Source organism: Pseudoliparis swirei, chromosome 21, assembly GCF_029220125.1.
Source record: "Pseudoliparis swirei isolate HS2019 ecotype Mariana Trench chromosome 21, NWPU_hadal_v1, whole genome shotgun sequence".
NCBI lineage: Eukaryota > Metazoa > Chordata > Actinopteri > Perciformes > Liparidae > Pseudoliparis > Pseudoliparis swirei.
In genome coordinates, this window is record NC_079408.1 from 3479587 (window position 1) to 3491741 (window position 12155).

Consider the following 12155-nt stretch of genomic DNA (forward strand, 5'->3'; position numbering starts at 1 on the left):
GTGGTTTGCTGCCCTCTAGCGACAACCTGCTGCCAGTGCACCTTCTGGTTCCAGTTGGTCGTGGAGGGATTTAAAACAATTATTTTCTTTTTTATTAATATTAGTTGATAACCCCAATAACCATTGTCGATAAGACGGATTTTCTAATTAAAAAATATGTATTCATTTAATTGGTTGATTTAATGCAATGTTTTGTTGAACTCACTGTGTCACACAGGGAAGCGTTGGCGTGCAAGAAAATGAGCCCTGTGTTACATGACGTTTTGAACGACAGCATCAAAGTGATCAACTTCATAAAGTCAAGGCCACACAATGCACGCCTGTTTCGCCGCCTCTGTGAAAACATGGGAACACACAACACTGCTGCTGCACACAGAAGTACGCTGGCTCTCTCGAGGGAGAATACTCAACCGGCTGTTGGAATTAGGATCTGAAGTACACACCTTTCTGATCGAGCACAGGTCTCCCCATGCCACCTTGTTCCAGGACACAGACCGGCTTGCAAAGCTGTGCTATCTGGCAGATGTATTCAGCAAACTGAACGAACTGAATGTGTCTCTGCAGGGCAAGGAGACCAGCATGTTAAACATGTATGACAAGGTGGGTGGCTTCCTGAAGAAAGCAGAGCTGTGGAGAAGGTCCTCTGCAGAGAGAGATTTCACCTGCTTTCCCCAGGTGGATGCTTTTCTCTCTCGTGAGGATGTGGACAGAGCTCCAGTCAAGTCGGTCATCGTGGGACATTTGACCAACGTGATTAAAGATTTTCATTCCTACTTTCCTGACATGGAGGATAAATCTGTACAGCTGGATTGGGTGAGAAACCCATTTCTCTTGTCTGAAGCAAAGAGAAGCAAGCTACCTGTCACTTATCAGGAAAAACTCCTGGAAGTGTCATCTGACCGTGGCCTCCAGATGAAGTTTGCCACATCCACACTCACACAGTTTTGGGTGTGTGTGAAGCAGGAGCACCCTGACCTGGGACAGAAGGCTTTGGAGCAGCTGCCCTTTGCCTCCACATATTTATGTGAGGCCTCCTTCTCTGCAATGACTGTGATCAAAACAAAGCAAAGAAACAGACTGTGCCTGGAGAAGAGCTTCATCACAGCAGTGGCCTCGCTGCCACCAAGACTGACAAAGATCCTCAGTGAAGCACAAGCACAAGTTTCTCATTAAAATGTAAATGCTAAAGCATTCAGTTTAATGCAATGTTCATTGTTGACAGTTTAATAAATCCGACACTGATGGCACAGTGCTGTGTATTACTACTTTTTTCTTACCAAAGATTATTTGCGCTGGTTAGGGGGTACTTGGCTGAAAAAAGGATTTCACAGAGGGTACATCACTGAAAAAAGGTTGAGAACCACTGCTTTAGACAGAGGTTCGGACCGCCCGGCTCATTTGAATATACGGACACGTAAATGTCACACATAAATAAATGAAGAAATACGTGTGGACACATAAATAGAGAAATAAATAAATGAAGAACTACAGAAATATATTTATTTCATGATGTCCTGTTGATTTATAACTTATATTGATTAATTCCTGTATTTATTTATTTATACATTTATTTATTTATTTAAGAATTTATTTATTCCTATATTTATTCATGCATTTATTGATTTATACTCAAGTCATTTTGAGTCCTCCATATGCTTCCCCTTTTCCTTTGTGTCAAATGACCAATGTTAGAGGCTTTCAAGTTGGTGGATTGTGATTCCTGAATGTTTCCAAAAAGTGGGTCTGAGGCAATTCTGACCTGCTTCTCAATGAATCCAACAAGATCACTGCACAGTGCTCTCCGGCTACTTCGGTCCTGCAGATCACAAGCAACGTTTCTCCACCTTTCCCTTAATTTGTAAGGGAGTTTCAAGATGATGCTCCTCATAATGGATGGTAAGTCCAGTTCCTTCATATGCATCATTTGCTCTGTTCGATTTGAGCATCCTCGAAGAAAGAGAGAGAATGATTTCAGTGCTTTGAGATCTTCATTTTTAACAGGTGTCCAGTTGAGAATTTTTTCCATATAGGCAGATGCAATTGTGTACTCGTTTCCAAAGTGTTCTGGTAGAAGACTTTTGACTCTTTGGTATCCTTGTTCTGAAGGTAAATGTTGACAGCTGCACACTAGATCTCTTGGCTGACCCCTGGTGTATTGTTCGAGAAAGTGTAAACCGTCACTCCAATTAGTTGTCTTCTCCTCCACTCCATTCTCAAAAGCTCTGATGAAAGACCTGTATTGGAGAGGGTCTCCATCAAACACAGGAATATTTCTAACAGGAAGGACAGAGCACAGATTTTGTTGAAGTAGCAGAGCAGCGATGTCATTTTGTCTTTGCATAACATTTACAATGTCATTCTGATAGTTGCAGTCAGAGTTTGAGTTTGAGGTTGCACACGTCCTGCTTGATGTTCATACACGGTTTGTGTGGCTGGCCTTACAACTTGTGGTTGAGTTATGGGATCAGAAAACACGTGACGTTGTTCATCCACGTTAACTGGAACAAAGGTGTCGGCACGGGCACTTAATTGAATGGCTTTTTGAGTAGTGTTCCTTTCAAAATAAGAGTTCATGCCATCCGAACGTTTTGAACCACGTTGTGATGAATTCATTTCCAAGACATGAAGTTTTGCATTTGTCACTGCCAATTCAGTCTCAAGCTCCAATTTTTATTTTTCTTTCCTCAAACGTTCCTCTTGGTCCTCTATTAGATGTTTCCTTCCGAGAGCAGCAACCCGCTCCTTCAGGGCTGCCATGTCAGCTTTAGCTTCAACGCGTGCAGATGGTGTTGATAAACTTCGTGATAGTTGCGACTGTGTCCTCGCAGAGTTTACTTTTACGCTTGCCACGTTAGACGCACTGTCTTCAGGGTTTATCTCATCTGCGACGCGCTGGTCGTTGACGTCATCCTGTGGCTGCTCATATGGTTGACTCATTTCTGACAGCCAGTCTTTTACTCTTTCCGTGAACTCATAAAACAGTCATTTTTTCTTCATGATTTTTATTTTGCCTTGCAACTTCATCTTGTGGTAAAGGCAAGGTCACAAACGATTCATGCATTTCATTTGTGTCTTGGTCAAACTTAATGAATTTAGCAAACTCAGCAGTCACTGAATGGACATTTTCATTTGATGCCATCAACTCACGAATGTTTCCCAAACACTTTTTGGCTTCTTTACATTTTGTACTTCTCTTTTGCTGGCACATTTCCGTGTAATAGCCCAAGCCTTTAGAAGTTAACTTCATGTTCCTTCTTGCTGACAGCGATTCAACGTCACTCGCCTTATCGTCAGCCATTTTTAAAGTGTATTATCACTGCTTGTTGTACAGCAATCAAAATCCGCAATCGGACATAAATGCGGCTTAAAGGCAGCAAACACAGACAGGGTGCTCACTGGCCGATCCGCTTCATCACACAGACACTCACTGAAGTCGGCTTTTTAATCCATGTGGCCGCTGATAGTGGTGCGCGTATTGCGCAATGATCACATGCAGCGCGCCACTGCTGTCAGACTTCTTCAACTTTACGAAACATGGCTGTGTGGTGACTTTTAAACTCCATTCGTTTAGCCGTTGTCCTCTACAGCAGTCGCATCACATACCAGTTTCTCCGTCGATAATCCAACACGATCCAATGCGATCCATCCAGTCCAATACTGCGGGATCCTCTTCTTGCGTTCACAAGCAAGGTTTTTTATTTCATGTAGCGGCCATTTGTCGTCCGAAATCAAACAAACATAAATCAAACCGCCACTGATGCTCCGTGGGTTTTGGTGTTGACGCATGCAAAAGAAAGTACTGTCCATTTCCGCCTGTTAGTATTCTGAGAATTTATTTAAACCAACAAAAAAAAGAACAAACAAAATGTTGACATTTCCTCTCCGTGCTGTGGTAAAAAACCATCGGCCACCATGATGCATGCTGGTCCTGTGCCTACCCACCTCTATGTATAACCACAGGTGTCCAGCGTTACCCAATCAGTGAACCTAAAACTAAATATATTAAACTAAATTACAACTATCCTAAGAAACAACTAACATAACCTAAATAAGCAACAAATAGTCCCTGTGAGACGGAGTCACACCCCGTTCACTGAGGACGGCGAACATTCACGGTGAAATACCCCGTTGCGCCACCAGAGGGCGCCAGAGAGCTGTACGCTGAAGGAACAACGTGCCTGGCCTCATTAGGCCCCGCCGTGCTCGTGCTCCTACAAACAAACCGCCACTGATGCACCGTGGGTTTTGGTGTTGACGCATGCAAAAGAAAGTAATGTCCATTTCCGCCTGTTAGTATTCTGAGAATTTATTTAAACCAACAAAAAAAGGAACAAACAAAATGTTGACATTTCCTCTCCGTGCTGTGGTAAAAAACCATCAGCCACCCTGATGCATGCTGGCCCTGTGGGCTGCAGTGATGCGCCCGGGAAGCAGCTGGGGGTTCAGTGCCTTGCTCAAGGACACTTCGACTTGCAACTAATGGAGAGCCGGGATCGAACCGACAACCTTGGGATGCAGGACGACCCTCTTACCCCACTGAGCTACAGCCGCCCCCAAACACCTTCAGCAACAATGAAACAAGACTTTTCAGTTTGATTTGAACATTACAAAACAGTAACACTTGAAAATAAAAAATATATAAATAAAATGTCAGTAGAAAGAAATACATTACGTAAATGATGTATCATAGTTTTGGTACATCACTTGTTATACCATGTTTTTCATGGACAGCAGCATGTCAACATCTTTCAATCAGGGATTTTCTCCGGCTTCCTCCCACAGTCCAAAGACATGCTCAGGTTAATTGAACTCTAAATTGCCCATATGTGTGAATGTGAGTGTGAATAGTGTCTGTCTCAAGATGTGCCCTGGATGGACTGGCCTCCAGCAGCAGGTCAACATCTTTCAAGAAGAAGATTGGCTGAATTCTCCCTCACTGAAACATCTCTGACTGAGGATCTTGAAGGGAGTCCCTCTTCACTGAGGACTTGTTCTAAAGGGGGTCCTCCAGGCAGAGGCCTGTCAGTCCTCTTGGGTTCTCTCTTTAGGAACTTCAGCTCCTTGATGGCTGCACAGAGGACTCCTCTCTCATGAGTAGGACTTCTTATCAGTCCACTGAGGAGAAGAACCAGAAGAACCAGAAGAGCTGTCATCAGTACACAGTAGAGGACGATCCGTCCCCGACTCTCTGGCTGTGGGCGACTTTCTGTCCCTGAGGAATCTCTTCCCCCATCTGGTCCGTTTGTCTCGGGTCGATCCCTCACTGCTGCAAAGAGAGCAGAACAAATATACGATTCATTAATTCAAGTGACGAAGAAGACGACGAAGACGAAGAAGAAGAAAATTTAAAGAGTTCTACTGAATCAACCTACCAGAGACATTGAGCCAACACGTCTCAGAGTTCATCCCATAACTTGTCAACACGCCACACGCGTACTGACCCGAGTCAGAAGTCCTGAGTCTGGACACATGAAGTCTGACTCGTCCTCCTCTGAGGAGGTCTTGGTCCCACTGGACTCGTCCTGCAAAGCGTTCATCCTGAGTGTCTGGGATCTGGACTCCTTTAAGTACATACAACATGTTGAAGGGCCTGATATCAGTAAACAGTTTACAGAAGACATCCGGGGAGTCGGAGGGGCGCTCAGTGTTGGTGGTGAAGGTCCATTCCAGTGTGACGCTGTGGTTCTCCTCTGCCTGATAGGAGCTCTGTGTCACGTTCACTACGAAGGGTCCTGTGGAGGAGACAGAGAGGGAGGAGCAGAGCCTTTAAACCCCACCTGCATGTTTCTGAGGGCCGGAGGGGAGAGAACTCACCGCAGACACAGGAGGGGAGGATGAAGAGCAGCGGGATGAAGAGCAGCAGCAGCATCCTGCAGCTCATCTGCTCCCTGTGAGAGGAGACGGAGGACAAGAGTCACACCCCGTTCACTTAGGACGGCGAACATTCACGGTGAAATACCCCGTTGCGCCACCAGAGGGCGCCAGAGAGCTGGACGCTGAAGGATCAACGTGCCTGGCCTCATTAGGCCCCGCCCGTGCACCTTCCGTACTCTATATATATATATATATATATATATAAATACACACATACATATATATATACGTAGCTCTGATAATACATGTTCATGAGATAGATAATAATAATAAGGTGTATATATATATATATAATGTAGCCCTGTCTACAATAGGATTTGAGTTTTCTCATTGATGTGGTGATCTGTCGTCATTGTTTTCTGGTGTGTGAGACCAACCGCCAATCCAGCCTCTCTGTCAGGTAGAGGGGCGTGGCCTACGCGTAGGTATTGTTATGACGTAGGTGACAGCAACGAATAGTTCCGCCTGTATGGATCCACGCCAGGTAAAGATCAGCGTGGTTGATGACACAGAGTGACGGAATGTTACAGTAGTGTTGCTCATCGCGATTAGCATTTAGCCTCATACATCTTGATCTACTCCAGGACATCCGGACGAGACGCGTTAGGGGGCTCCTGTGATTCAGGAGACTCTGATGAAGCTGAGCTGTTTCCTGAGGCTGTTGCTCCAAGACCTGCTGTTTTTATTCTATCAGACAATCCATCCAGTTCTTTAAACATTACCCAGGACCCTGCAGGTGACTTTTTTTGTTGCTCCGCCCCGATGCATGCGCACACGCCGGCATCGGAGCTCTGAGGCGCGCGAGACAGACGTTTAGTTTAATAAAAGAACAAAGACGTCTTTAAGGAAAGAACCTTAAATTACTTCTGCTGTAATCTGGCGCGATAGAGAACATTTCAGGGGGGCGGGCGGAGATTTTTTTTTTTCTCAAATCAAAATTGTCTGGGAGCCATATGCCGTCACCGGAAGAGCCATATATGGCTCGCGAGCCGGTTCCCGACCCCTGGTTTAGAAGATTGTGACAACCAGGTAGAGGCAGAACAGACTCATGGCTCAGCAGAGCACACAAGACTTGAAGACGTTGGTTCATGAATGACCATATTATATACAATGACAATTAATTCTTTTATTTATTACTAATTACTTTCATTATAGGGCCCGATCAATGACTTGGTGTCAGAATGGAGGACCTCTAGATTATCAAAAAACGTCGATGTTCGTGGAAGTCGTCGTCGACTGCGCAGCTCACAGCGAGAGAAGTGGCGCAGCTTTAGAGACCGACTTCGGCTTAAAGAATAAAAAGATGCTAGAAGTGAAATGTGTCAGTCTGTAAAGTTGTGTAACTCTACAGCTGCTCATCCTGATGAACTGTGTATCATCTGGTCAGAGACTAACGGCCTCATAGTGATCATCAATGCTATGCTGGAACCATGTAGTTTCATTCATATCTGGCTGTATTAATACTAATATTACTGTCATTTGTTAAGTGTTGAACAAGTTGGTAAAAAGTGATCCATACAGATGTTTTATTTATTACTATTATAGATAAATATACCAGTCTCGTATTTATGGTACCATATTGTTTTTATTGTATTGAATTCTGGTATCGGGTATCATGATATCTATGGCAGGTATGTAATATGTATAGAAGTTATAATATGAGTATCGTGACAAACAGGTAGAGACGGAACAGATTCAGGGAAAAGTCCATGAGGACTGTTCAGGAAAAACAAAAGGAAGTTGGTTCATGAATGACTTTAACCATATTATATATAACTAGAACGGGCACTCGGTAGAGCGCATACCTTCGCATATCACATGATTGGGCATTGAATTATGAACATTTTGGCATTAGTTGCATGCCAATTGGATAACAATGTATCATGCGATGGTAAAAAAAGAGTTTGACCTTTCCATGACCTTGACCTTTGACCTGATCGATCCCAAAATCTAATCAAATGGTCCCCGGATAATAACCAATCATCCCACCAACTTTCAGGCGATTCAAGAACATTTTGACCTGTTCATGACCTTTGACCTTGACCATTGACCCGTTCGGTCATCAGTATGGTTCACTTTTACCAACTTGTTCAACACTGAACAAATGGCAGTAATATTAGTATTAATACAGCCAGATATGAATGAAACTAGTGGACTGCTGCTGGTGGATCATTTTGAAATACCAGTCCCTGAGGATCTGCGTGACGCGTCACACCAGTGTGCACCGCGTCACTTTATTTTATTTTGATAAGACCAGGGGTCTGGAAAAACACTTTTAAAAAACCCGAGAATAAACCATAAAACACAAAAATAAACCATAAACACCGTGAGAGTGTTGGCCACGATGTTCACCTGGGTCCCCAGAGGTGTGAGTGAGCACACCGGTGTGCGCCGAGACCCCTGCCCGAGACCCCCGCCGGCGAGACCCCTGCCGAGACCCCCGCCGCCGAGACCACCGCCGCCGGGACCCCCGCCGAGACCCCTGCCCGAGACCCCTGCCCGAGACCCCCGCCGGCGAGACCCCCGCCCGAGACCCCCGTCGCCGAGACCCCCGCCGCCGAGACCCGTCGTCGAGACCCCCGTCGGCGAGACCCCCGTCGGCGAGACCCCCACCGGTGTGCGACGGGGGTCTCGGCGCACTGGTGTGTTGAAAATCACTGCTCTAGGTTGATGCACTTATTGTAAGTCACTTTGGATAAAAGCGTCTGCTAAATGACATGTAGCCGAATGTAATTTAATGTAATTCTTTCCACTTCTTGATTTCATTCCTTTGAATCTGTTCATCATTTATCACAGGGATTCCCAAAGTGTGGTGCGCGCGAGCTGTCTCTAGGGCAGGGGTTCCCAAACTTTTTAGACCACGCACCCCCTTCTACATCCCGACCGGGTTCACGCACCCCCAATCCCCCACACCTTTAAAAAAAAACGCAACAGAATGCAAGAGTTGTTGACAGGGGGTGCGCTCTAGGGGGTGCGCGAGAGGAAAAATGTAATGGCGGTCTAATGGTGTAATAATTAAGATACGTCGATCGTGGTCGCCGCAGAGCTCCGACGCCGGTCTGCACCCCGTCTGCACCCCCCCCCCCCCCCCGTCAGCAATCCTTCTCGGCTCGCGCGCGACTCCCACTAGCACCCCCCCCCCCCCGTCAACAACTCTTCTCTGAATTGGGGGTGCGTGAACCCGGTCGGGATGTAGAAGGGGGTGCGTGGCCTAAAAAGTTTGGGAACCCCTGATTTATCACAACACCACATGATACATTCACGCCTTACCTCGGACACGTCTTCAGTCGGCGAAGAAATAAAGAGTCCAGGTTCTCCAGGTCCTCCCGTCTCTGTGTCTGGATCCTTCTGAGCGAGTTGTTGAAGAGAAATGAAGAAACGTGAAGTCGGTTCAGAGTTTATATAGGTGCAGGTTACCTCCTGATGTCGGCCCCGCCCCCTAGATCAGACAGGTAACCGGAAACGGAGCGAGCATTTTACGGAGAATAGGAGAAGCTGGCACTAATGTTGTCTCTAAATGTAGGTATAATCTTGGTCAGTGTTGATGCGGCCTAAGACGAGATGAAAGGCAATCACTATATTAAATTAACAAATTACGTAAATCTGCACAAAATTTAAAGTAGAGCTCGGCGAAGAAAAATAAAGCCGAGTTCGCGCTAACGCGAGCTAACGCTGCTCCATTGACTTCTGTGTTAAGGAGCTAACAAGCTAGCTAAGAGGCTAGCGTCTGTACGTCACGGTCCACATTTTAATGCATTTACTCGCAATGCATTGGGTGTAGATTTTAAAATGTGTTGTTCATATCTCCGATGTGAGGTCCTCGGACAGGGATGTCTATGTGTACAGTTTGTAAAGCCGCATTTGTAATTTGTGATAATGGGCTATACAAAATAAACTCGATTAAGTTGCATTTGTAGGAAACAGTTGTCAACAAAAGCTTAAAACCTTGATATGTGTTCTCTCTATAGATGTTTGTGGAAAGAGAAAACAGTTAACACAGAGCTGCTCCAAATGCCATAACCGTTTAAGCTTTGGCTAAGAACATTAAGTGTGTGTGCTGAATGCATGTTAATAAATACATTTGACTGATTTTCAACGAATACGTTGTATTTTTTTTTTACTTCCATTTTTCACTGTTTTCTGAAAAAGAAAGGAACGTGCAAATAAAATAAACATTGATCAAACAGCAGTCTAGCTATATCTGTATCAAACAATGAACTTTGGGAGCAGTTACACTTCGGCTGGTCCAACCTTTAATGTAATCTCCCTCAAATCCACCTGAGGTGGGATCAGGGTAATCCTGATTCTTAGGGTCTGTAGCGGCGTTCCGTCGTTGTTGTTTTCTTAATCCGCTAAAGAGCTGCAGACAGTGAGTTTCCTCTCACGCGCATGACAGGAGACCGTTCATTTACTTTTCTTTAGATTTTATTTTAAACAGCAAAAACCGCTGACAAAGTATACAAAATAATAAACGTTCAAAACGATCTCATGGTCTTACGGTAAAAAAAACCTATATCTCTCATGTCTAATGGGGCTCTTTTCTCACACCTGCTTCCGTCATGACGTCATTAACATAAAGATCTTTTAATATATTCAACTTATTGTTCCTCCACCGTGAGCATAATTCTAAATATTAAATTATAAACAATTCTGAAACTTAAATTTACTAAACACACTTGTGGCTCTTACAGGATCAAACTGATCCAGATTTCCCACTAAAGTTTTGAAGTACTCCACAGCAGTGTTTAATCTGGATAAAAAGCAGTGTAGTGGCCATTTGTCGTCCGAAATCAAACAAACATAAATCAAACCTCCACTGATGCTCCGTGGGTTTTGGTGTTGACGCATGCAAAAGAAAGTACTGTCCATTTCCGCCTGTTAGTATTCTGAGAATTTATTTAAACCAACAAAAAAAAGAACAAACAAAATGTTGACATTTCCTGTCCGTGCTGTGGTAAAAAACCATCGGCCACCCAGGTGCATGCTGGTTTTTTGCCTATCCACCTCTACATATAACCACAGGTGCCCAGTGTTACCCAATCAGTGAACCTACAACTAAATGTATTAAACTAAATTACAACTATCCTAAGAAACAACTAACATAACCTAAATAAGCAACAAATAATCAATATTACTTTACAATAAAACCTAAATACAAAAGTCAAATTAAATAGCTCCAACAAGCAGGATTGGATTATCAAATCCAAATCTGAATCTTCAGTATCAGATTTGCTTTAAAATACAAACCAGAAGTTAACAGTGAACATTTGTTAAAGCACTAAATAAGATTCCGGATTGAAAATTAACAAATGATCGTCTTGATTCGCACAATAATGTAAATTATATAATATATAATCCATTGACCTCGCCCCTGATTCAGGACCCATGAACACGTGAGTGTTCAGTGTTGAAGAAAGAATAATATGGTGACCTGTGGCCTGTGTGACCTGTGCTGCATCTCCTCCTCCTCACTTCCTGAAACGTTGAACGCTCATCTTCACCAAAACTCAGAGAACGCTCTGGGTTCTAGAAGGTTCCACTGCAGAGAACACAGATTGAGTTGAGTTTATTTCCATCAGCACATCAGTAACTAGAACGGGCACTCTGTAGAGCGCATACTTTCGCATATCACAAGATTGGGCATTAAATTATGAACATGTTGGCATTAGTTGCCAATTGGATACAAATTGACCGTGCTATGGTAACAAGATTTTGATCGTTTCATGACCTTGACCTTTGACCCGATTGATCCCAAAATCTAATCAAATGGTCCCCTGATAATAACCAATCATCCCACCAAATTTCATGCGATTCGGTTTTTTGTTATGCGAGTAACACGCATACAAATAAATAAATGAATAAATACACGGTGATCAAAACATAACCTTCCGCATTTTCAATGCGAAGGTAATAAACAAAAGACAGTGACACAAAAGAGGGGGAGGAGCTAGCTCACTCACTTTCATGATGTCGCACAGGTACAAACTATGCAGGTGGTTTCTAGTGATGGGAATTCCGGCTCTTTTTAGTGAACCGGCTCTTTTGGCTCGGCTCACTAAAAAGAGCCGGCTCTTTCGGCTCCCAAATGGCTCTTCAGATTTTTGGGTGCTTAAATTAATTTATTACCAACAATAATGTAAAATGATGCACAATATGAATTACTAATGCACTATATCAAATGTTTATTATATAAATACACTTTTATGTACACTCTACAGCAGGGGTATTCAACTAAAATGTTAAGAGGTCCAGTAAGAGAAATTTTCTTGAAGCAAAGGTCC

At 43.9% G+C, this 12155-nt stretch overlaps 1 protein-coding gene across 1 annotated transcript; it reads right to left on the reverse strand.

Moving 5' to 3' along the window:
- Positions 1–4288: 4288 nt before the first annotated feature.
- LOC130212031 (uncharacterized) lies at positions 4289–9258 on the reverse strand. The gene is made up of 4 exons (XM_056443121.1): positions 9145–9258; positions 5815–5888; positions 5373–5732; positions 4289–5266 (listed from the first exon to the last, which is right to left on the reverse strand). The coding sequence occupies exons 2-4, from the start codon at positions 5879–5881 to the stop codon at positions 4896–4898; spliced, it is 798 nt and encodes a 265-aa protein (XP_056299096.1). The 5' UTR covers positions 5882–5888; positions 9145–9258; the 3' UTR covers positions 4289–4895.
- Between the last annotated feature and the right edge of the window lie 2897 nt (positions 9259–12155).

Excerpts from the sequence above, each read along its gene's own strand:
- LOC130212031 (XM_056443121.1), bottom strand. The coding sequence starts at position 5,881 with ATGAGCTGCAGGATGCTGCTGCTGCTCTTCATCCCGCTGCTCTTCATC. Across the intron at positions 5,733-5,814 it reads CCTCCCCTCCTGTGTCTGCG|GACCCTTCGTAGTGAACGTG; the intron begins GTGAGTTCTCTC and ends TCTCCTCCACAG. Across the intron at positions 5,267-5,372 it reads GTGTTGGCTCAATGTCTCTG|CAGTGAGGGATCGACCCGAG; the intron begins GTAGGTTGATTC and ends CTCTCTTTGCAG.